This window comes from Labeo rohita, chromosome 24 (genome assembly GCF_022985175.1).
Source record: "Labeo rohita strain BAU-BD-2019 chromosome 24, IGBB_LRoh.1.0, whole genome shotgun sequence".
Taxonomy (NCBI): Eukaryota; Metazoa; Chordata; class Actinopteri; order Cypriniformes; family Cyprinidae; genus Labeo; species Labeo rohita.
The window spans coordinates 22,166,315-22,192,813 of NC_066892.1; the positions used below are offsets into that span (position 1 = coordinate 22,166,315).

General features: G+C 36.3%; 1 protein-coding gene across 2 annotated transcripts in view; it reads left to right on the forward strand.

Annotated features, from left to right (window-relative positions):
• Window positions 1-26,499, forward strand: part of ofcc1 (orofacial cleft 1 candidate 1) — a 133,389-nt gene that overhangs the window by 21,666 nt on the left and 85,224 nt on the right. For both annotated transcript variants that reach the window (XM_051098813.1, XM_051098814.1), the window contains exons 3-13: window positions 2,147-2,213; window positions 2,566-2,709; window positions 5,423-5,527; window positions 6,239-6,328; window positions 8,301-8,479; window positions 11,304-11,390; window positions 13,158-13,219; window positions 14,080-14,206; window positions 16,258-16,497; window positions 21,775-22,038; window positions 22,946-23,087. In XM_051098813.1, coding sequence (XP_050954770.1) covers window positions 2,210-2,213; window positions 2,566-2,709; window positions 5,423-5,527; window positions 6,239-6,328; window positions 8,301-8,479; window positions 11,304-11,390; window positions 13,158-13,219; window positions 14,080-14,206; window positions 16,258-16,497; window positions 21,775-22,038; window positions 22,946-23,087 — 1,444 coding nt within the window. In that variant the 5' untranslated portion in view covers window positions 2,147-2,209. The remainder of the gene's footprint in view (window positions 1-2,146; window positions 2,214-2,565; window positions 2,710-5,422; window positions 5,528-6,238; window positions 6,329-8,300; window positions 8,480-11,303; window positions 11,391-13,157; window positions 13,220-14,079; window positions 14,207-16,257; window positions 16,498-21,774; window positions 22,039-22,945; window positions 23,088-26,499) is intronic.

A 26,499-nucleotide genomic window follows, 5' to 3' on the forward strand; every position in this document is an offset into this window, starting at 1 on the left:
ACAAATAGACCTACTATTAATGTTAATAAATACTATTAACAAATTAATTACTTATTAAATTGCAGGTGAGTGAAAGAACACATCCATTGTGAATGACCCTAGATCTACTTCAGAGAGACTAAATGGATTGCTGTATTTGATGCCATTAACTGTATATCAAAACAAACTGCTTTTAGCATAAAGTTACTTATTTGTGTTTGTCTCAGGTGGATAAAGTAGTTTTTGCAACAAACAGTACATATTAATACAAGATATTATATTCTTTACTGGTCAAGTTGTAACACTAAATGTGGTTTATAACACATGCAAATTCACTGATGTTCATGTGTACATGTGCAGAAATTCATCAGGGAAAAATAGAGAAAAATGACAATGCTGCTGTGACAACTTCAGAAAGTAATTAAAGAGATTTGTTACTGGGAGATAATTGAAATCCACCCGTGTAAGAGAGCGCTGGACAGATAATATGAAATGTTGAATTGGTGAGGATAATTATGTGTCATTCTGCTTTTGGCAAAATCATTATTTGCTTATTTCTCAAGTGGTGGCCCAATTATCACTTGTAAATTTCCATGCGGGACATGCACCAAAACGTAAAAAAAAGTATAAGCTATTCTAGAATGACTATACATTAAAAATGCTGAAAAAAAAGGATACTTAATTGACACATTTAAAATTTCTGGTCAGTTTTACCATCTTACTGTTGGAGAAATTGATTTGAAGACAGTGGGGGAAAAAGCAAATGGTTTTTAAATAAGTTACAATTAGATTAGCATTAATCTCAGCGGTGCAAATGAATGTGTGGCTTTAGGGCTTGTTGGATGTTAAAGCAGATTTCTAAACTCTGCTCCAGATTGGAGTGTGTCCTGCTCAACTTTAATTGCTCTGTCATGTAAGATGAAAAACATTTCCCACTTTAACTGCTGTCTTTAAGATGATGTTTTATGTTTTGCGCATCTGTATGCTCTGTTCATATGTATTGCAGTGTTTATCACTGTAATCTGTTCTGTTCAGGACTCATTTACATATGCAAGAATTAAGTACTGCAATCTCAGTTCTCAGCTTTGAGTGCCATCAAAAAAAAAAAAAAAAAATCTCAACTGAAAGATTTTTAATTATAACATTAATTGTCTTAACACATGTGGATCCATATTGTATCTTTTTAAATTGTATTTACATTTCTTCATTTATAATTTATAATTTTATTCATAAACATAAAATACCCACAGGGTTAAAATCTTCCTTCATAGAAAAAACAAAAAAACAATAACAAAAAAACAAAACAAACAAACAAACAAACAAACAAAAAACAACTGAATTAGGTGTTTGACCCAACAAACCACTGCAGGAGAGAAGCAGCTCTGGTATAATTTTGACAACTAACCCCGATCTCCCCTATATAACTAAGAAACATGATACTCTGAAAGTAAGTTAGCAGATGTCAGATTTTTGTTGTGTGCTTTATTCACCTTACATTAATTTTGTACTTATATAAAAAATTATATATGCCCTATTATAGCTTATGTGCAGTATATAAGGAAACCTTGTATAGTCCTAAAATAATTAGGTGTATTTTTAAGTGATTTTGGGTCACAACTTTCATTTTAAATTTTCAACCTTGTTTAATATTCTTTCACAACATGTTAAAGTTTTAGTGCGTGGTAACCAGTTTGAGAACCCTGGATTATGTTTTTAATTTTGTGCGAGGTCTCTCGTCCTATTTTCTTTCTCGTATGTTTGAGCCTTCATGCTGTTTGCAATGTGTTTATAATGATTTGCATATTCATATGCACGGCAAACCTCCAACATTTTCACGTAGTGCTCATGAAAATGCATTTTTTTTTTTTTTGGAGGAGAAAACGTTGTTTCTCTCGGGTTGGAGGTTGGGGTGGGATTTGGGAAGGTGGGGGTTGGACATTGTAAGTATTTTAATGTGACCTTCATCAGGCATTCATGTCAACTTATCTATTTATGATTCCGGTTTCTTCCACTCTGTTGTTCAATTAGCGCTTGACCCCTTTAGCAGCGTTGTAAATTAAATGACATTTCCGTGTCGTCCCATATTTAAAATACTGCGTTAGTTGCGGATCAGAAATGATGATCTTCATTCTGCAGCTAATTTATTCATTTAACAATTTCCCTCCAGAAGTTGCAGCAGAAGGCTGTGGAGCAACCTGAGCAGAAGAAATCCAAGTCGGCTGAATTTCTGATGGGTGAGTCCCGCGTGATGAGTTATTGCTCATAATTTGTGTAAGGATTAATTAACTAATTACAGACAAATGGCTCTGGGCTAAATTTTGCTCTTGCTTGTCAGGGCGCAATTTGTAATTATTTTAATCATTTCTTCTTCTTCGTCTCCTTCATCTTCTTCGTCTTCTCTCCTTCCCTCTTTTTCACACACCCTTCCTCTTCGTGCTTTGAGTTTAATTTTAACCTCGTTGAGTTTCTGTGTCATTTTAGGAAGGAGGAATTTTCAGTTGGTGTTAAATATGCTTTGGAATAATGTGCCACTCTGACCTTCTCTGTTTTATTTTCATATGTGCTTTGTCTTTCTGTCCTCAACAGAAAGAGTCTCGATGGAGGGTGCTGTGAATCCTGCGTTCCAGGAGGACTCGGAGGAAGAGAGCGAGATGAGAAGTGGCACGCACCATAGCACGCTTGCAGCTCAGCAGCAGCGCGTTGGGCTGCAGGCCGCAGCTATGGCACGAGGTAAAGCTTCACGCTGTCCCTCCCTCTGTAACACAGGCCCGGCCTCACATTCCAGTGCAGCCTGTCCCAACAGGTATCCCCGTGTAGCATAGGTGCATCTGCAGATGTTGCAGGACAGAATTTTACAAAAATGTGTGCGTGCTGGATCTGCATGAGATTATATCCTGTTGTGATAAACACGCTCCTCATCATCTAGAAGAAACCAGTTTAGACTTACGCCTGGAACATACTCCCTCTTGTCATAGCAGGTTATGATTCAGATGTGTAGTTTGTAAGCATATAAGTACTTTCTCGTATCCTTGTTTTTTGTGCAACGTCAACTAAAAGTAAAAGTAGACTTCCTAAAAACACTGCGGCTCTGTGGCACTTTTAAAACATTAGTCTTGTACAAGCAAATCATAATGTGTGGGCTTTTGACTCAGTCAATTGCATTTTTCATTTTTCATGAACAGTGACAGAAAACTCTTTTCAGAAAGAGCACTTTTTTTCCAGCTTGGATGTAGAAATATCATTATGGATGAAACATTAAAATTCATGTTTATGTAAAACTATAAAATTATGTGTATTCATATAATGGATATTTGGAGATATTTGGGTGTAGGTGTTACAATACTGTAACTCTACAATTTATTAATAATAATTGTTTAAAAAGAAAATAGGTATTTGTAAGATTTCTCTCTTTTAATTTTTATTTTTATTTTTTAACAAATAACTGAGACTTAATTTCAAATATATACATAGAATAACTAAGACCACAAAATATGCAACAAAGCAAGTAAAAAAAAAAAGAATAAATAACAAAAAACAGAACAAAAGAAAGTTTGAGTGGAGTTTAAATTTCAGATGGTTGCTGTCTTTGTGTGTGTTGTGAAAGCTTACAGAGCACTGGAACGAACATAGAGTGTGTTTTAGCTGGCAGGCATATTCCCGCATGTAAATAATTCAAATGATTATCAAATTCAAGCTGAGATCAAACCTTAGCTTTTGCCTATGCATAATTTCAAAAATAAAACCGCTGTGTTCAATTCCTTTGATAAATACTACATCAACTTTCATTTCACACTGCAGAAAAAAAAAGGACAGATCATTTTGTCCTAAGAGAAGCTGTCTTTTGGGTGTTTTTGTAAATTCTGTCAGTATGTAGTTAAGAATGTATTTACTTACATGTACGAAAATGGCATGATTTCCCCAACCTAAATCTATAAGCAGCCTCCCTGACAAATTAGTGTTATTCTAGCAAAGTCAGACTGCATTGCAGAGCTGCATTATTGATAGTGTTCATGGAGAACAGAGGAGAGTTTGATTAAGGATGAGAAACACTGGAAGATGGCCAGGCAGTGTAGTTAAATCAAAGATATAATTCAAAGACATCATTTCAAAGACCGCCAACGTTATGCAAATGCAAATGTACAGCCCCTTCCAACAAAAACAGATATGGAAGCCAAAGTGTGTTTACCATGGAAAAGAGCTTCACTTCAGGACTCAAGTCACTTCAATTTATTTGATGGGTGATTGTCAGTCAAAAGGGGCGTTCACACTGACAACAATTAAATCGCTTGAGGTCGAACTGTATCAAGCGGGGGATCGCTGTGTGCACTCCCATTGGTAGTTGCAGCCTCGCATTGCTGCTCATTTGCATGAAGTCAACTCAACTTTGTTGCATTGCCAAAGGTCGCTTTTGCTTATGACGGCACAAAAAGAGACAGTTTAAGTAGGAGGATATACTTTTAGATAAATGGATAGAAGAAACTGAGGTTCTCACTATGGCTGTTATAGGAATAAAAGTCCCAGTTTAGAGCTTAAGGACCTAGTCGCCTTTTGGTAGTAGCATTGCACAGAATGTTACTAGCTATTTATTTATTTTTCCTCTAGTTTTTAGTGTGATTTAAGTCAAATTTATGATTTATTGCAGTTTTGAAATATGTTTTTAAAACATAATATTGACAAAGAGGTTTGGAGATTCTGGCCCTACCCCATTTGCGTAGACAGTAGCTGACAGCTACTTGATGACTTTTATTAAAATAGAGTGACTTTTTTTTATAATTTGTGGCAGAAATGAAATTCTAAAGATATCAGCTGATGAGGTTTCCTTGGATTCATCTTTTCAAACCATTTTTAAGATGTCAAACCTGCAGTTGAGACATGAAGGTGTTGAGTAGTGAAGAGCAGAGAGCAGTGACTGTTTAACAGGAATAACCCCTCTAGCTGCTGGCTTTCTATAAAACTCTGGCAAGATGCTTTGATGCCCAAAGGTCAGTGATTGCTAATAAGGAGTCAATGGGATACAGCGTTTGCTTTGTTGCCCCGCTCTCACTTCCTCTCCCTCTCTCTCTGACCGGTGACCCCAGAGCAGTGTTAGGGTATTGTCTTTGAAATCCAGGGCTCCTTGGCTTATACACATTTCTTATTAGTTCTTTTGAACACAGGTAACATATGGCAGGTTGTGTTTAAAAGATTGCCTGCTCTGACCTTTCCTAGCATGCTAATTAGGCCCCTGAGCAGCGTTGGGCCCTCGTGAGTGCAGCTCAGGGAAACGTGACCGAGCGGGGCCTTATCAGGTAGCCTGTGCCAGCCGACGAGAGTGGTGTGGACTTTCAGAATTAACATTTTCACTTCATGTGCTTCTAATAATCACTAACCTAACCCGGCCCACCAACCATCAACCCCCCTCACTTTCTCTTTTCTCTCTTTTGCCCGCCTGGACTTTCCACAGGAAATGAAGGTGCCCAAAATTACTTTGACCCCTCATCGGCGGCGGAGGGTGACCCAAGGCGGTGCAGGATGTCTGGGGTCGGAGGCAGAGATGAGCTGGAATTAAGTATGCCATTTTTTTCTCGTAATAGGCCGTCTCAGTTCATTAAAGCAGGGTGAGCGAGATCACTCATAGCCAGTCAGAGCGCTGGGCGGGCCGGTCTATGTAAATACATTTAACAGTGGGTCACAAGATAGGGCGGTGCTGTGACTGTCATTGCTGAAGGTCACCTATCATTGGTCAGTTCCATTTCCGATCCCTATGCTTCCCTTAACTTCCTTTAAATGAAGGGGGTTCCTTCCAATACCGCTACGTGCACCTCAGTGCGTCTATTAAAAGTGTGCTCTGGGGAACAAAGTCATATGCATGTTATAATGAAACATGGCTATTAACAGAAAAGCCATTCTGACTGTATCTGTTGGACATCGCCATCCTGTAATATTCCACAATCCTCACAAACCTACAAACCTTTGATAATGACACTCCAGAGGTGGGGACACCTTCAAATGATATTTTGCATAAATTTCATTGCTGTCGAACGACTTACATTGGACTTACTCGTGTGTTATTATTAGCTCTGAGCTATAATCATTTAATGTAAATGAAGGTCAGGAATTAGTGTCAGTTGTTGGAAATTCATGTCGTATATTCCTTTATGTTTCGTTTGGACTTTGCAATCCATGTGAAATCAGTCAGTGAGAGGTGTTCGAGAGTACAGCAATAAAATGTACCATATGCCAATGTGTAATATTAATCAAGTTTGATTTTTCTTCCCAGAATTTATGAATGAAGATGAGAGAAACCTTTATGAGAAACTTTCTGAAATGTTTCGAGAAGAAGACGCCTTCACTGTCATAGATTTACCAGGTAATGGTTATTGAACTTTTGGAAAGAAAAAACACAATCGCTTTAATATCTCAGTTGTTTCTCCTAGACATGAACAGGATCAAACAGAATATTTTCTGCTTGGACTTTTCTCTTGAGAAAACAAACCCAGCAGTCTCACAAGTCTCTCTTCTAGAATTTCAGGAAAGATCTCAACAATGTTTCAAATTTTGCTTAGGATTGTTTAGTAAAGTCCCTTATGAACTTGTCTCATTAAAATCTTTCAAAAACAAGTTATTTTAATGGTATCCATGTTCATTTATTTCTGTCATTTGTGTCTGTTTATATTATTAGGAATTGTCAGAGAAACCTCTGAAACAAAGTTTATTCTTAAATAAAACATATCTAAGGGATCATATGAGCTTTCGAAGAAGTTTCCACAGGGCTGAACCTGTATCAGGTTCTGTATCAAGCTCTGTTCTGACAAGACATGATGTGAATGTTGTTGAAATAAAATTCCATTGGCCTGATTTATAATAATATTGATCTCCACTGTTTACCTTTATTATGAGATGCTTTCAATTTTTTTTTTCCTTGTAAGATGTTGTTAACCAGCAGGCGAGATTTTAGCCCACCGATTTTAAGCTTCAGTGCAAAGAGTATAATTCCCCAACAAAGCATTGAGCTCTCAGGTAGGCATGGAGCTCAATTTCCTGCACGAGAGCCATTGTTGTGCATGACTCCAGCATTTGTCCCATTAGCAGAGGGTCGGATTAAGACTCTCTCCCAAGTAGAGTGTCAGGCTTATGCTGCTTTTGTCTTGGTGTAAAATGCTCTCTGTGGATCGGTTGAGGTACCGCACAGCAGTTGTAATTAGTTTGCCAGACTGTCATTGGGTTTAGGCCTCACGGTACACGCGAATACGGTGTTAGCTGTCTAACACTCAACTGGATTGTTGTGGATTTAGCTGGAGTATATAGATTAGCCTCTTCACTATTGTCTTAGAATGCTCATAAAATCCTTCAAAGAAACAGAAGGAAAGAGGATACAGGATTAACACACACACACAGTAGAAGGAGGAGGACGATCACGGGTAGCATCCATCCATGAGGCTTTAACACTGTCACAATAGACTTGAGACAATTGCCTGCAAGCCTTCTTCGCCACCACCTCTTAGTGTAGGCCATAGTCTGGTAATTCTTTAAATATCTCCACACTTCTAACACTTAAAGGGTTTGGAGCATCATTAGCAGAATGGACACAGTGCATTATGCTGTGTGTAAAACTCTCAGGGAACCAGTTGGACAATTCAGATGTTCCTTGCTGTGGCAGACATACATGTGAACAGATCGTAAGGTTCTCTGTTTCAAAACCTAAATAGCTGCCTTGCTCTCTACTTTATACATAGGCTGCTACTTTCTATAGCAGCTACACTGCGGTCATGTTAATATTAGACTATATAAAAGTCCATTTTTATTCAGACTTAACTGAACTCTTCTTATCAAACTTTTTGGTATTGAATAAATTATATTTATAACCAGCATCTTGCTTCTTCTGCCATCTTGGATGAATGCTTTCACTGAGCCTGTCACAGTGCATTATGGGATTGCTTTATGCGTGAAGGATACATGCAGTGCTGCTATAGATTTGGGCCAAAAGAAGGTTTCTACCATTTGGAACAGCCTTCAGATCATCAGAGTGCATATGGAACCTTAAAATGCTTTCTAGGTAGGCATCTCACCAGGTTTTGGAATAGCCTTAATATGTATCTTTGCACTTTGGCTTGTCACCCCATTGGTGTGTTGTGCAGCACTGTGAAACAAGTGCAATCATGTTAGGGCTTTATTAGCACTACTCTGTTTGATTAACTCACTGGTTTAATTAAATCATACTTCTGTGTAATTTGGTTCAGTTAGAATGTGTCTAAACCTCTGAGCAGAGTTTAACATTACCATCATGTGTTTGTTGTGTATATTTGTATCCAGTGTATAACCATAATGCATGTCTATCATAGGTATGGTGACGTCTGAGCGTGCTGAGTATGTTGAATCAGCAGCTGAGGATGGATGGAGGGACAGACAGAGGGCTGAGCTGTTGGAGAGGAGAACAGAGGTCATCCCTCAGTACGTGGAGCAGCTTAGAGAGCGTGTTCAGAGAGACATGATCCCAGTGAGCAGACTCACTTTAGAACAGGTCAGTTGTACTGTATCTAAGCCCAAAAAGCTCTGATGGCCAGAATGATCAGTGCTGTGAAGTCATCGTGTCACGGTCTGATTTGGATCAATAGCATCTTTTTTTTTTTTTTTTTAATCAACAAAGAGATCTACACTGTAAATTTTGTTTATAACATTGCCTGACTGGCATCCATTTTTTTATAAACTAAGAAGTCTATACTTTAAGTTACAAATGTTGGTTATAACAGAAATAGTAGGAATATAGTTTTGTTCTAGTCATGTCACACCACTCGATTGCTGTTGTGTAGATGTGGCTTATGCCACACTAATGAATCTAGTTTGTGTTCGTTGTTGCTCAGTGTAGACAGGGTTTGTTCTGAACAAACCTTGAATCACATAATCCGGTCATAAAAATAAAATGTACAGGATAAAGCAGAATATCATGGGATTTGGCAGTTTTTAGACAAATAAATCAAAAACAGCACTGTGGACTTAATGAAATTGCAATTTTTCATTTGCATTTTCCATATGTGGTCACATAAATAGTGACGTAAGCCAAACGCAATTGCAAATGCTGCATTGCCATTTGCTTTTGCATTTTCCCTTTCGCACGCTGCATTATGAGTTAAAAGAGAGGAAAAAGTATATAAGGTAAGGTGGCAAATAGGCAGACTTATAAGAGTAGAAGGAAAGTAATGGTAAATATTGACCTTTTATGTTTACCATTGTGGCTTCTGCTGGCAGCTGGGGATAGTCACTGCATTTAGGGTAAAAGCTAAAGAATTATTTATCGTGTAAGGTGCCAAGAAGATAAGGAGACCCGGGTTGCACTGTCTGTTCGTTCACAAGCATCTATCAGATTGGCAGTTGCCTTTAGCGGTGTCTTTACCGATTACCTCCATTGTTTAAAAGCATTCGGCACAATCATCTGTGAGTGACGTCACTTTCAAGATTTGCAATTGGGTTTAGATTATGTCACAATTTATGCATCCACATATGGAAAATGCAAATGACAATAGAATTTTCAAATCCCTTTGAAAATCTAGAGACAGTTTTGTGTACTTCCCAAACTTATCATAAACATGTGACACTCATGGTGTTGTCACTTGACTTGTCTCACTATGAGGACATGAATATATGAACTTCATCTCCAGAGCTGCTCTGAGAGGTCATTTCACCAGCATTTCACCATTTCATTTGGGGGAAAAAAAACAACAACAACAAAAAAAAACATTGTCATATTATACACGTAGAAACTTCACAACAACCTGTCAAAACAAAAGTTTGGATTAAATTGAAGAAATTGTGACAGAAATACATGATTACTGTTGTAATCAAGTGATAAAACAATTTAAATACACAACACAGAATTTAATTATTTATATAAAATGATTAGGTTGTTAACATTTTAAGGGTTCGATTGACTAGACTTTTTTTTTTGATCATTTAAATTATGTTAAAATAAACCAAGTAAAATAATAATAGTAATAATAATAATAATAATAATAATAATAATAATAATAATAAAATAACCAGAAAAATTTTGGAAAAATAAACTGGGATTTGAGAATAAATAAAATTTATTTCACAGGGCCCTACAATATTTTTCATTAAACTTTGAATAAAATGTTGTTTAATTTCATATGTTCCGTGACTTAAATCAATTAGACATGCTTGTTCATTTAATTTAACCATTTAAAAAGTCTATAAAAAATAAAAGAAAGAAAAAGAAAGAAAAACAGAGAAAGAGAAAGAATTTGGGAAAAATAAAAAAATGGATTTAATGGGGCCCTAACATAGTTCTTTTCCCAAACCTAGTGAGCTGCTTTGTGTTATACTGTCTGTAGAGGCAGCAACCTGACTAACATAAAACCTTGTAAGTGAATTAATTTGGATTAGGTTTCTAACACTTTTACCTTACGTCAACATGTTGCTAAGGTATATTTACAGTCAGCATTTAGTCTTTTTTTTTCCACTTTGTTTTAAAGGATGACAGTAAAATGCCCATAAGATTTACTTATTGTGTAATTGTATTTTGCATTCTATGTGTTATACAGCTTTTTGGTTATTGGAATATAACTCATGAGTGCTGGATATCTTTTTTTTTTTTATTTTAGTAAGAGATTTCTTTATGTATGTGGCCCAGATTTATTGTTTATGGTGTGAATGTACATCATTGATAATATAATGTACTATAAGTTAATGTTATTTATTTCTTCATAGAATTGTTATTGTTATTTTTTTTAACCAAAACAGAAAGTTCTGGGATTTTCAGGTCATATTCTAGATGCTTCACTTTCTATGCAGTTCTACAAAAACACAAAACACAAAATGCAAAATTACACTGAACAAGATCAGAATTAGCCAGCATATTTAAGCAGTAATCAGTCTTGGCAACTTGTTATGACTGAAATGCGAATGAAGAGTTGCACATTAAATAGAGAATCTGAAGTTGAAGTGAGAAATGAACGCATAAGGAGCGGATGGGATGTAATGGTTGTTTGAGTCATGGCATGTGTTGAATAATCACTCTTGGTTTGTGTGCGAGACTGCAGATGAGAGCTCTCCAACTGTTCCAACAAAACACAACATTATCCCTACCACACTCCACAGCCATTCCACAATAATGTGTGTTTAAGCAGCACAGGATGTACCGCTGTCAGTTAGCGAGTATAAAGCCTCTTAAACGTGCTGACTGAATTCTGCGGTGTGTGTCTGTAGGGTTTGCCTGCAGATTGTATTAACATGTCTCTTTAGATGTTCTGAATTCGAGTTAGCCATATGCAATGGCAGAATGCAGTCTGTTGGTCCTAAACAAGAACATGGATTTTCCTTTTTGGCAGGAAGAGCATTCAGAGCGAGGGAAGACGGAGGAAAAGGTGTGGGCGAGGAAGCAGAGAGTAATGTCGCTCTTAAGGGGAAATTCAAAGGTACTGATGTGTGTCCAGAAAAAGGAAAGATTACTGTAGGTATGTCAAATGAGATTTCCTGAGGTACAGGAGCTGCTGCTGAGACCTTCTGCTGTCTTTCCCTATCAATCACACTGTACTATCACTCAAACACACAGTCACAGGCTAATATGGACAATTCTATAGAATCCTATACTATAAAATATATATATATTTATACTGCCCTCCAAAAGTTTGGAAACGCCCTAGAAAAGTGGGGAAAAGTTTGGACAATATTGGCATGAATCCTTTTTAATTTAATTGAATCCAAGTTTAAACCAGTAACCAGGCATCACAGCTGGCAAAGGGGCATGTCTGACTTTGACATGTATATATTTCCATTATTATGTAATCAAAATGAAAATTATTATTGCTGGTCTTCATGATAATGTCAATTTACTTTAATGTATTTGCACCAAAAAATTATGGGATTTATATACGGGATTAAATTTATAAGGATTTGTGCTGATATCGTCCAAAACCACACTTTGCTAAGGGTGTTTCCAAACTTTTGGAGGGCAGTGTGTATATGTATATATAATTCTACAGAATCAATTCTGAAGTGAGAAATGAACGCATTTATGTATATATATATATATATATATATATATATATATATATATGTATGTATGTATATATATATATATATATATATATACATATATATATACACATATTTATATATATATATACGGTACTGTTCAAAAGTTTTAGGCCATTAGTATTTTCACCAGCTAAAAAATGGTTTAAAGTAAGTTATTTCTATCTTTTGCTGTAGTGTGTCAGTAAAAAATATCGGTTTACATTTCCAAACATTCTGTTTGCCATTAATTGTAATAATCTAGTGAGATTTTTGTTTGCACAAGGAGTCTGACAACAGCCAGTGCTCCACACTGATCTAATCTCTTGATCATCCAGTCTTCCTGGAATGACATGAAGACACAGAACAAACTAATACAGAGTAAATCCAGAAGAACTGTGGCAACGTCTCCAAGATGCTTCAAGAGACCTACCTGCAAAGCTACCTAAAAAAATTTTGCGCAAGTGCACCTAGGGCAAAAGCTGCTGTAAACGCAAAGAATGGTCGCACCAAATGTTGATTTAATTTAGTTAATAGAAGGTAACTGATAAAGAAAATCTGTTTATGACAGCATCCTCATTTTACAGCATTTTTACACAAGTGCCTAAAACTTTTAACAGTGCTGCAGCTTTGCAGGTAGGTTTCTTAAAGCATCCTGGAGACTTTGTCACAGTTCTTCTGGATTTAGTCTGTCTGAGTTTGTTCTGTTTTCTCATGTCATTCCAGACAGACTGGATGATGATGAGGTCAGATCTTTGTGCAGAGCACTTGCTGTTGTCAGACTCCTTGTGCAAACAAAAATCTCACTGGATTATTACGATTAATGGCAAAATGAATGTTTGGAAATGTAACCTGATATTTCCTACTGACACACTACAGCAAAAGACCGACTTTAACTTTAACTTTTGACTTTAAACCATTTTTTAGCTGATGAAAATACTAGTGGCCTAAGACTTTTGCACAATACTGTATGTATGTGTATATATATATATATATATATATATATATATATATAATATAGTTTTTTTTTCTGGATTTTTACAATTGTATAATATGTATACTGTTCGCAATATGAATATTTTAATTTTCCTTTGAATTGCCAGATGACTTTCTGTTGTTGCTAAAATATGCAGTGTGTATATGTATTTGAATGTTATTTGGTTCTGCAGATTAGGCGCATAGATGAGGAAGAAGCTGTTCTGCAGGACAGACTTTATACTGTGTTCCAGCGGTGCGTGAATTTCTCTACATCCAATCTGATGTGAAATAATCATTAATCTGTGTTTCCAAAGCCATTTACATTTTGCTGACATTTGTGAGGAGATGTAATATACTCCACATTGTATTGTCTCTACTAGTGCATTCTGGGTAAGTTGCCAAAGGCGAGGAAATCTGTCCGTGTCATTGGGCGCAAAGTAGCATCAATTTCATCCTGTTCACTTCAGTCTACAGCCCTTTCTCTCTCTCTCTGTTTCTGAGTGTCAGGCCTGCAGGCTTGGCTGTGTTTAAGTTTTTAATAATTGTGCAGCACCACACAAACTGATCTAATGAAATCAGGGCTGTTAGTTGGACACTGGTGCAGAGGTTTGTAGATGACCCTCTCTATGTCCTCTCATATCAACGCTGGGTGGTTGGTACTCAGATGGGACGCCTGTATCAGATCAAAGCCACACCACCCACGTTTACTTAAATAATGCTGTGACATGTCTATTTTTTTTTTTTTAGCAGATTTTAACAGATATCCAAAATAGTTCCTCTGTCCCAGATAGAGACTTTTAGTGGCAGCATTGCAGAATCTATTATCTAGCATGGTGTGAATGTCTGATATCATTCTAAGGTTTTTTTTTTTTTTTTTTTATTATTATTTTTTTTTAATAAATCGGTGTGGCTGATGTTGTACTAATTTTGCTTAATATTTGGGTTTGCACAGAAGTACTTTGGGAATAAAACTGTTCAAAAAAGTGAGTTAAATGCTTTAGCTAACATTCTCAATTGGATGTTTCAATTTATTTATTTATTTAAAAATGTTATGGCATGTCCTCATTTAGAAAAGCTAATTAAATAGGTGTCTGTATGTATGTATATCATCAGGGCAGAGAATCGCTTGCTGAATTCTCTGCGTCAACGCCAGGCTGAGGTCATCAACCAATATGGTGAAATTATCGAAGAAACAGAAAACACAAAGCCACTGGACATTGAATCTGACCTCCACTGGCAGGTACTCTCTTTCTCTTTTACAGTGAAAATCTCTCTTCTTTCATGCAAAAACAAAAAACAAAAAACAAAAAAAAAAAAAACAGAAAACCCCAAATGTGGACTGTAATAATTCATATAATTTTAAAAGACTACCCAAATGTAGGTTGAAGGCAATACTAGTTGTGGAATAATTGCTAACTAGTAACAGCGACTGTAGCAAATATTGCACTGCACTGGACTTGAGTTTATCAGGAACAATATTTTTCCTTCCGAAATGTTTCACTTTTTCCTTGCAAAATTACATATACACTGATGTATACTCTGTACTAATGATACAGATTGCAAGAGACACTTGCTTCAGTTTGAACCATGTGGTCGGAAAAGACTTTGATGTCACTCACTTGAAGTAAATCGGATTTAAGAAAGGCAGAAATGTCACAACATAAAAAGATTAAACAGCAAGTACAAATTCTGCATTTTAGTGAAACCCTGGTATTTCTCATTTCAAATTTAGGTAGAATTTAATTCTGTTTGAACACCTTAAAATGTAATAATGCTGAATAAGAACATGCAAATTGGCTGATATTATAAAGAAATAATACAAGGTATAAATATATATTTTTTATTAGTTTTAATTGGTTTATTTTATTATTATTTATTTATTTATTTATTTTGCATTTTACAAATAACGCAATTAAGTTTAATATCCTGTTAATAAAATCAGGCAAATATATTACACATTTCCTGCAAATAAGCAAGAAATTAAAGGATATGAGAACAGGTAGCCACAGCTAAGTTTTTGGATTTAACCAAAAGAAAAGGAAGAGTACAGCAGCCAATGCAGCTTGTTCAGTTGCGGGTGAGATGTTGTGGTGAGGTTTTGCGTTGTAATGACTCCTGTAAGAGGGCCTCAACGGTAGCAGCAGCAGCCTTGGTTTGCAGACTTTGAGGGAGGCAGTAAACGCAGTGAGATTGTAGTATAATTCCTCAGCCTGGCATCCGTGCCCCCCAGTCACTGTTCCATTATCTCTCAAATTGCTGTGTTTCAGAGAGATAAAGATATTTTATGGCTTGCTGACTTGAAACAACCCGCACAGCCAGAAAAGCAATGGCCGACCTGCCACGCATAGTAATTCCATTGGTAAATGACAAAATCTTTGTTTATATGACATTTCCAAAATTACAGTGGCAGATGAATCTCAAATATAAAATGTCACATTTGGCATGCAAAACTATGAAAATATATTTCTGTACAAAATTCATGGAGGCATTTAATTTAGAACGTGTTTAATAACTAAGCCTGCCTGCATCGGTAATCCTGCCTTCAGGACTCAAAAAGATTGTCATATTTATTCACTAGCTTCCCCCCCCCACCCTCCTTCGTTCTCACGCCAAAAATTTTAAGGGTAAATGTTCATTGTTAATTAAGATTTACTAATTAAAATGAAAATAATTAAGGAGAAAGCTTAATCTTGGAATATTAGGCTATACTTAGAAAGAAAATAAGTTTTTGTGTGTGTCTATGTATGAGTGTGTGTGTTTTTTGGATGGGGTGGGGGGGTGTTTCCTGTTTGCAATGGGTTTTGTCGATCTGTCAGTAAGGTTTCAGCGAAAGCTGGCCTGCATGCCAGAAAGCAAGGGATGAGAAGTGCAAAGGATCTGGCGAGCTGCTTTGATGTCATCTAGGCGAGTGTTACGGTGTTGCACTACTTTCACAGCAGTTGCAAGAGATGCAGCATCCTTATTTCTTGAAAATCTGTCTGTGTTTTGAATAGCATGCTACTATTATTGTTGCTGTATAAAGTATATAGCCAATTTTAATATTAAAAATAGCCCATTCAAATTTGGTTTAGGGAGTTATGATCACATTCCAAAACTAATCTCTAAACATCTCAATTCTGCAGGGTGCATATCTTGGAAACGTTAGCAAATGTTGATAATTTCTGCGTAAATATTCAACATAAAAAGTAGAAAAAAATAAAGTGTTTTCTGTAAGTGAATAATATTTTCTGTAAAGTTTTCTCTCTTACTCTCTTCAAATCTTTTTCACATAGTTTCATTCTGTCTGTGTAGGTGGAATGGACTCGGACCCCGGAGCCCATAGAGGTGCTTGTTTTGTGTTTGAGGGCCGTGAGAGAAAAGCTGCCCAGAGGTCTGTACTCACTGAGCGTGTCTCTTCAGACTCGACTGGGCGGCCGCACGCTGCGCTGGTCCCGTATGCAGGAGCAGCAGTGGGTTGGAAGAACAGAGCCTGTGGAACACCAGGGCCGATACTTTGACATAGAGCTCAACATTAACCAGAGCCTCTACATGGTAAGAGAACCCCAGCAAACTGCCCTCCTGAGACGCCCACAGCACTGCCGTTTATTTAACCCCAACAACAAAATGGCTAATGTTCAAAGAACCAATTTGCTGATTGTTGATGTGAGTGGATTTATGCTACATTAAAGACCACAGCAATCAAACGTCATCACCTTTACGTTAGAAATTGTGGGATATTTTAGCACTATCAATCATGGGTGCTGCTCAGAGGGGCCATCTGTCATCGAAGGCATTTGTCATATTGTTGGCAGCAATAACGATTTTTGAAAGCATATTTACATTCATTTATTTTTTTTTGGTTCAGTTTGCAAAAAATGCAAAAAAAAAAAATGCATTTTTTTCTCTCTTTTTTTTTCTTTTTTTTAGGATGCTGTGTATTTTTTTAGCATACCAAGGGTAAATATATATTATAAATACACTACCATTCTAATGTTTGGGCTTGGCTAGATTTATTTATTTATTTTTTTATATTTTGAGAGAAGTTTCTTATGCTCACCAAGGCTGTATTTATAATACAGTAAAAACAGTAATATTGTGAAATGTTATTCTAATTCAAAATAATGTGTTTATTTTAATATATTTTAAAATACGGTTTATATTTGTAATGGCAAAGCTACATTTTCAGCAGCCATTAGTCTGGTCTCCAGTGCTTCAGTGTCAGTGATCCTTCAGAAATCATTCTTATACACTGATTTGGTGCTCAAGAAACATTTATTATTATTATCAATGTTTAAAAAAACAGTTGTGATGCTTAATATTTTTGTAAAAACAGTGAAATGCAACTTAGAATATGATGCAAACCTGCAATTGTTAAATAATACAAATATCCTTGTAATACAAATACCCTATGTATTTAATCCCTTTTATTAACCAGTGTCTTTGCTGCTGACCATCAATGATCCAATTCAACCATAATAAGCAAAAATGACTCAAGATAAACTAACATTTTTTCTTATTCTTTTTTTTTTCTATTGCTGAAGAGTGTTGAACTCTTCTTCTGCGTTCTACTGTACAGACGTAAATTTACCTTTCCCTCAGCCTGAGGATTTTGGTGCAAAAGGGCTTTTGCATTTGAAAAAAATCAAACAAGTCAGCCCTGTCCAGATTAAAAAAGTAATGCGAAAGTAACGTAACACATAAAAAAGTAACAAATAACATAATTAGTTACTTTTTTAGGGAGTAACACAATAGTGTAATGCATTACTTTTAAAAGTAACTTTTCCCAACACCGCAAAGGACAATATCACACTATTCATTATTTGAAATGGAAATCTTTTTTAACTTCACAAGTGTCTGTAAGTTAATATGTCCTTTCTGAAAAAAAAAAAAACAAGCAAACAAAAAAATAAATTAATAATAATAATAATAATAATAGAACGATTCTATAGTATATAGTATAGATAGTATATTTTATTGCAATATTGTTATATATGAAGCATACAGTGGTGTCAAAAAGCATTATGACAACTAACTCACACTTTTAAAAGGATAGTTCACCCAAAAATGAAAATTCTGTCATCATCCTCTCACTCTTCCATGTCTATAAGACTTTTGTTCAGGTTTTCATCTTCAGAACTCAGACAAAGCTTCCCTCCATTGACAGTCTACACAATTACCAATTTGAGAGTTCAAAAAGTTCATTAAGACATTGTAAAACTAATCCATATGAATTGAGCAGTTTAGTCCAAATTTTGATTCATTGCAATGAGGAATGAGGTTTATTCTCCTGTGTCAAGTAGCACATTTGAGCTTCCATAAGGAATGATAAGGTTTGTTCTCATGTGTCAAGCAAGTATGGTTAAGCTTCTGTTTGTGTTCGCCGATCAATATAAATATGTGAATAAAAGTTTAAAATAAAAACTGTTCATTGTGTAAAGCAATTGAGTCTCTTTAGAAAATCTTGACTGAGTTGAATTTCTTTATAAACTTTTTGAAGCCTTAATGTGGTAGTTGTGTAGAACGTCAGTGGAGGGACAGAAATCTCTTTGATTATCAGACAGGACTAAATTTCAGAACAGAACAACTTTAGGTTTTTTCTCTGCATTTCCACTTGAGCTATTGAATATAGAGTCAGAATGAAGCTTATGAAATGTGATATTAAATGGTGAGTGTGTGTATAGGGGTGGAAAGAGACTGTATTAAAAACTGCTGCTGAAAGCTCAAGGTTTGACTTGAGGGACAGTCACTGTGAATAAAACGGCTGATTTTCTAACATGACATTTGGTGTGTGAACGTAACTCAAATTTATAATTCATTATACAAGAGCTGACGGTTTATTGGGATAAAAATGATGTACAAATTCTGTGAAACCTGAATTTCAGAGCTTAAAACTACTGAGAAAATAAGAAAAATAAATAACGTTGTGCTTTTGAGGAACTATCAGTGCTGTTCAGAGCAAAATAATAAAGACCTAAAGAATTTTAGGTTAATTTAGGAAATGCTGCTTTAGCATTTAGCATGCGTCTTAAAAAAACAAAAGAAGACCTATAAACTGTAAGATCAGTGTACTGTATGTCAATGGGAGACTGATATCATCATTGTTATTATTTTAAAACACACCTACGATGGTGTTTTAGTGTTATGTAAAAAAAAAAAAAAAAAAGTGAAAATGAAAATCTGAAAATATAGAGATCTCTAAAACGTTATTCTCCAAATATTGCTTTAATCTTGTAACCTTACTTTATTCTCATAAAGTTATTTTTGTAAAAACGTGTAACAATGCAATTTTGTTCTTGTAATGATTTGATTCTCAAAATCTGTTTTTTTTTGGCTGTATGAAGACTGATATGATATTTAAAACAAAGTTTAAATGGAGTCTGCCTGGTAAGTTGTTTAGGCTGAAATAATTCAAGAAGTTTAGTCCAAACCCTCACCAGAATTTTTGTTCAGCAGTGCCTTCCAAGCACTGTAAATAAAGAACCTAAAAATGTGATCGCGGTCAATAAATAAAGCACCAAATCTAGCATGCGCTTGTGTAGTCAGGCCTACATCTGCAGACAGAAGCGTCTGACACAAAGGAAATAAAGTGGGCCGTTTTAACTGAATACTCCTCCTCTCTCGTCCAAAACCGTGGGCTCTTATTTGGCAGGCAATCGTTTAGTGCTCCATTGAGATTGTCTAGTGTCAGTCTCCTCTATCCTCTACCAGCTCTTATTTATAGCCAATCCTGTTGCTGTTGATGTTTATGTTTCGAAGATTTCCATCAGATTTGTCTGTAATTGGCTCATTTGCTTTTCGCAGTTGCCCACATTACCGTGCGCTCTCGCCTCGTCTGTTTTTCTCAACAGCTTTCGCAGAGGAAACGAGGAATTAGAGTTAGTAGGAGGAAAGCTACAGCTCATCATGTTTTTCTTGAGTGTCTCTGGCTGGCACTTAGAGTTGCTCTGGTTTGATCCATCTTGCAGATTTGAGTCTTTCCTTGAAGTGGGATGTGAAAGATGTGATGGTCCAGGCAAGGAAACAGAAGATAAGAAGAATCTTTCACTTCTTTGCCAATCTGAAGTCTTAGTCTCATTTTCACATCTCTTCATTTTGTTGTTTCATAGCGCTTCCATCTAAAGCAAAAGCAGTCATTTAATGTTATAAAGCAGAGTGAGGCCAGCAGTCCATGAGGGAAACACACTTCCATCCTAAAATTAAAATGCTGTTATTATTACATACACAGTGAACACGTCTGTGAAGCTCTAAAAGAAAGAAAGAAAAAAACAAAAAAACAAAACTTTCTTTTTTTCTCTTTCTCTAGTGGAGTTTGCTCAGTAAGCACAGGTCTGTTTTGAATGAAATGTGATCTCTGTGATGCTTTAATAGATTCCCAGCTTGTAGCAGTTCCACCTGAGAACTGACACAGGCCTAAAACACAATGTTTCAGTCATTTCATTGTGTTTTCACTCTCTCCTTTTTTAATCTCTTTTTCCTTGCCAATTGATATAGTCAGCAGTGTTCTTGCTTATTTTTCAGTGAATTGAGCGTCTGAAATATTTTTCAATATGTATAATGCAGGAGATTGTGGCATAAATTTGAGGCCCGACGCAGGGAATCTGTGCCATTTTTTTAGGTGTGAGCACAAAGCGATTAGAAGAGAAACACATGATGAATGTGATAAAACAAGTCTTCTCCGTTTTCCATTACTCCTAATGGAGGGATGGAATATTCTGGGAGTGATTGATGAAGTCAAGTGCTTCTTTCTGTCAGTTCATTTTTTAAAGGTCTGTCTCTTGCTTGATGGGTAAATAAGAATCTCTGCGTGTTAAACGCTGGTATTCCTCATGCCACGTTCTTCTGATATACCACATTTTCTCTTAAATGTGCCTGGTTTACATATGTTCTAGTGATGTCACGGCTGTCATGTTGGGATCGTCACACGCTGGCGCTCCTGCTGAGATGGCTTCCTGAAACCAGCCATAATCACATTCCGATGTTTCATCATCTAGGTTTAAACTTTAGATCGTATTAAACACATTTACATCTTTAGCTAGAGAGAGGAAATCGGGGAAATTAGATACAAAATATCTGTGTAGTAAGAGAGGACCTTTTACATTGGTACCTTTTTCTGTGTTATCCTTTCTCTAAAGAGTAGTGTTAAAACCATTTGCTGTGTTTTGTGTGCCACAGTGAAAATTAGAGGGTGCTTTTGACTGTTACAAGAATCCTTAAAAAATGTTGTATGTCCACACAAAGTAAAAATAAAAATTATCTGGTATTATTTTTATTATTATTGTTGTTGTTGTTGTTTAATTAATTATGTTTATTTGTTTTGTTTTTTTTCTATGCGGTTTGCATTTAAAAAAAAAAAAAAGCTGTTACCTAGGAATATGTCCTCCCTGATTTTTTTAAACACTGATTTGTTATTTCATTATATTTTAGCAATAATAATAATAATAATAATAATAATAATAACAACAACAATAAATAGAAATTAAACATGAATGAAACACTAGTTTCTTTCCCACACTACATTATTTTTTTTTTTTTTTTTCATTATTCATTTTTAAAGAAGCTTGCATCCTCTGTCTATCAATATACTATTGTCTATTAAATGATTTGTTGACCTTTGCAACCACATAATTTCATTTTGTGCTAAATAAACACAGTAGTGTCATTATTTAATTTTTTCATGCAAATTATTTTTGGTTTCGCTTTGATCTGCTCTGTGTTAAAAATGCTAATAAATCATTTTGGTATTGACCCTAAACTTTTTTTTGTTCCCCCTTTTTTTAATTATAGGTTTTATATTTACTGCAGGTATTGTTCCCTCTCTGTTTCTTGCAGGTCCTGCCTGCGTCATGTGATCTGTTGCCGTCCAGTGTGTTAGTGTTCAAGCTGTTATCTCTGCCTAGTGATCACAGTCACGTGAGTTCTGTGGTGGGCTGGGGTGCATTTCCCATCTGTGACTGCTCCCTCCAACTCTTCAATGGCAAGTTCAAGACCCCTCTCTTGCGCGGCAGTCCAAACCCCTCACTCAACCAGTTCCGCAAAATTGAGCATCTGCTTTCCACTGACCTGGACAACTGGCTATGCAACCTGTACTTCCAGGTACATCTTTGAAATTTACTGATCGTTTGCTTTTATGAAAACACACAACAGTCTAATGATTTATACAATAATAATAATAATAATAATAATAATAATGCAGGTTATTGACTTTAAGTTGGAATTGCTTTAAGCTAATAAACCACTGTAGTTACCCTAACTGAACTCTGTAGAAAAGTCAGTTCTGGGAGAATAGGGCCTGTTTTGTATATGTGAGTGTGTGTGACAGAGTGTAAATGGCTCTAGCAAGAAGATTGGAAATTGGAGCCAGGTTGTAAACAAACCACATCTTTACTAAACAGATCCAGATACATTTGAGGAGAAGCATTGATCCTGTTACTCAACAGCTTAATGAAGTTAAAAAGCAGAGCAAAGGCTTTTCTCAATCTAATGCATTCATATAATTGGAAAATATTGTGTGTAGTGAGTGTAACCAATTAATAGGTCCTTATGGAATCTGCACTCCACAAAAAGTCCATAAAACTTCTACACATCCAAGTCCTACTGTATGCTTGCTGAAAATATTGTGTCTACTTTGGAAATAATTTTAGCATAGTTTGACACATTTTACCATGTATAAATCCATTCCAGATAAATCGGCAGATGTACTGCTCAAATTTGGACATAACGTGCAAAAAAAAAAACATATTTCATATGAGAATGAAGCAGTCCTTGCTTTTGTGCTAGTTAAAGTAATCAACTTGAATCAAAAAAAAAATTACATTAAATAATAAAAAATTACATTAAATAATAAAAAATTACGAATTACATTAAATCTAGGTTCCTGAATTATCTTGGTCCTGAAGCAAAACCATTCAAAAGCTACTGCTGTACAGCAACTATTTGCCAACTGTCTCATAATGCCTTTCATAGTCAGTCTTTGTCAATCAGCAGACATCCCTCTGTGCAGGTGAAGAGACTCCCGCGGGGCAACACCGGGGTGCCTGAGTGCAGCTTCACCCTGCAGATCCCTTCTCACCCCCAGCTGAGCTCCAGCCAGGGGCTTCCTCCCCACCCGGACACCTCCACCCGCTCTTCTGCTTCTATGCCAGGTAGGACTTTTACACCCCGCCGAAAGGAAGAAATGCCAATGAATGTCATGGCCTGTCACAAACTCCCACACAGAGGCAGAATGGCAGCTGCCAGTTAGAACCTGGTGGGGCATTCATGCAGAGAAAATGATTCTTCTCCGTTCAGACTAAAGCACGTCCAATTTGTGCAGCACAATACGTGCCATTTAGGCCAAATTGTTTTCTCTGTAAATGAAGCTCACTAACATAAGACGCTCAGCTTTACACATGATTGACAATTCTCACTGAAAGCTATCATCATCACCATCATCATCATCCATTGCTGCGTTAGCAAATAGCACATATTTCCTCTAATCAAAACTCTCAGCCAGAAGCCGGCTCACATTGTTACGTTGAACCATGAGCAGTCAACGTAAGTGGAATGGGGTGACAGTAAGATCACTAATAGGGCTCATTTACTTGTGTGTGCCTCCGTTAGCTTATTGATTTTTTTTTTTTTTCCTAGTGTGTTCATTGTTTGCCAATTGTTTGGGAAATAGCATATGAGTCTGGAACGTACACATAGAGATTAAAGCTTTCAAAACACGTGGCATATGTTGGTGTGCTGAACATTGTATTGAAAATCTTCATAGTCATATTGAAACAAATGAAGCAAGTCAGGCATTGTTTTCACGTTACGTCACTTGGGCTCTTTTGCTTGTGTTGTTGTCTGTGTAATGTCTTTAAATGATGCCAACTTTGTTGGCTTATTTTGTTTATAAATTATTTAGACAGCGTGTATATGCCTCAGTCTTTTGATGGTGTTTCAATACTTTGGTCGTAAGCTTCCAAATTTTCAAACAGCTAACTTCAAGTATTAAACCCTTTGTGCCTCAGCCATGAATGATACCTCAAATTGTGGGACTTGAGGAGGGTCATGCAGTTACCTTTAGAACACTCTAAACTGCTGGGCTATCAGTTTTTAGCGCTGGGTAAAATATGGACATACCCAGCGATTGGTTTGTTTTGACCCAGCGGTTGGGTTAAATGTTTAACCCAACCTTCTGGGTAGTAACCCAAGCTCTGGGTCAAAACAAAACAACAATATTTTGTAGTTTGTCCATATTTTACCCAGCGCTGGGTTGTATTTAACCCAGCAGTTTTTAGAGTGAAGAATTTAGAGTTACAGAGATATCCCATTACACTAAATGTGGTATCTAAACTATACAAATTTAGAGACTTGAAAGAGAGCACTTTTTTAACTGCCTTCAGTGGACTAGCAACCACCCAGAACACCTTAGCAAGTACACAGGATCACTCTAAAACCACCCAGAACAAATTAACAACTGCAGAGTAAGCCAGTGAATACTGAGATAGTAAGGAATTTAGGAATGTCCTGGCAAACACCAGCACTTTGGAAACTGCATATCAAAGAGTAAAAAAAAAAACAACAACTAGCTATTTCATTTAATTTATTATAACTGTTAAATTTAATGTATTTGTTTTGTTACTTTGTGTGTCCCCATGTACCTTGTTGATAAAACCAACTCTACCAGTTTACCTGCTACACTGTAAAAAACAAAATAACACAATTTGTCGAGTCAACTTAAAATAATGTGTTACCCTGCTGCCTTAAAATTTTAAGTTCAGTTAACTCAAATAAGTTTAGTCAACTTGAAATGTTAAGTTGTATTTAGAGACAACTTGGATATTTGGGTTGACTAAATTAAAAATTTTGTTTGTTAAACTTAAAAGCTGGGTTTGTTACCCAGCTGCCTTAACATTTTAAGTTGAATCAACTCAAATATCTAAGTTGTTGCTTAGTACAACTTAAGTTGGCTACACTTTTTTTGAGTTGACTGAACTTAAAATTTTAAAACGGCAGGGTAACAAACATTTAGAAGTTGTCTTAACAAATAGTTTTTGACAATGTACCCACAAAACCCTGCCATCCATACAGAGAAATGCTAAAAACCACACAGGACACTTTAGCAACCACCAATGCTCTGGCAACCTCCCACACCCTAACATTACTCTGGTTAGTTTCCTGCAGGCAAGCACCACTTCTTTTTCTTCAGAAAAAAAAAAAAAGGTTTTTTATGAGCAGTGTAATTTATGCTTCTAAATAGCCAGCACTTCCATTGCATAAAGATTAGTTTGGACAGGAAAGAGGCAAATAAGCAGTTTCCTTTCACTCACGTCCATGTGTAAAGCAGTTTTTACTTCAATAAGTGTGCGTCTCCCGGGCACACCTTCCTGTCTCCGAGTGTTCTGTCCTCACATGTGTCACAGAACATCTTGACGCCACTGGACCAAACAAACGCAGTCTCATTTGGTATTGATCTAGTGCAAAGACCATTGTTCTGTTATTAATCTTTTTTTTTTTTTTTTTTTTTTTTGGCAGTTCTCATCTTTATTTAACAGAGCAGAACCAGAAAAAAAGTTTCTGGGGTGCTCAGCTTTAAACATCACATAGGCTTTTTAATTACAAATGAGTTGTGACAGGTCTGCTGGGTAGCAACCTGTCCCATTTTAAGCGTGATGCTAGCTGACAGCTCGGCGCTGTTCTCAGAGCGCCGCAACATGTGGAAGAAATTGGTCTTTTACATTTCACAGCTTGTCACTTCCTCTCTGCCGCGAACTTTGACCTCCCACTGTGCTCCTAACACCCCACATGGGAAGTGTCCCCATGCTACGGCACTCTGGGAGAGTTGTGTTCCGCTTACTATACATGCCAAAAAAAAAAAAAAAAGGGAGGAAGGAAGGAAAGAATAGGATGAAAAAGAAACAGGTATCGGGCAAACAGAGGTAAACTCAATCTGACTTGAATAAGTGATCAAAAGGTGTCTCTCACCGGACATCACAGCTTCAAACCGCTGAGCAGAGATGACGTTAGCATAAGGATCAGTTCAGGTTGCATTACAGCTACACACTCTTATGATATTCAGATGGAGGATTCCCATCAAGCAAGAGAGTGGGATTGGACTGACAACCTCACATTACTCTGAAATGAAAATCAAATTCAGTGAGGAAAAACTGCATATAGAGAACATCCAACTTTGGCTCCACGGACTAACGTGTTCTATCATGTGTCTTTTCTGCTGTGACTAAACAAAGTAGTGGTATTACTAACTTGAATGGTATTTATCTAGCACCCTTATTGAGATGTTTTGTGTGTGCCTAATACTGGTCTTAAGTATATTAAGTAAAGATCATGTTCCATGAAGATATTTTGTAAACTTCTTACCGTAAATATATATAAACTTAATTTTTGATCAGTAATGCATGGCTAAGAACTTAATTTGGACAACTTTAAAGGTGATTTTCTCAGTATTTTGATTTTTTTGCACCCTCAGATACCAAATTTCCAAATAGTTGTATTTCGGCAAAGTATTGTCCTATCCTAACAAATCAAATATCAGTGGAAAGCTTATTTATAACAATTTATGTATAA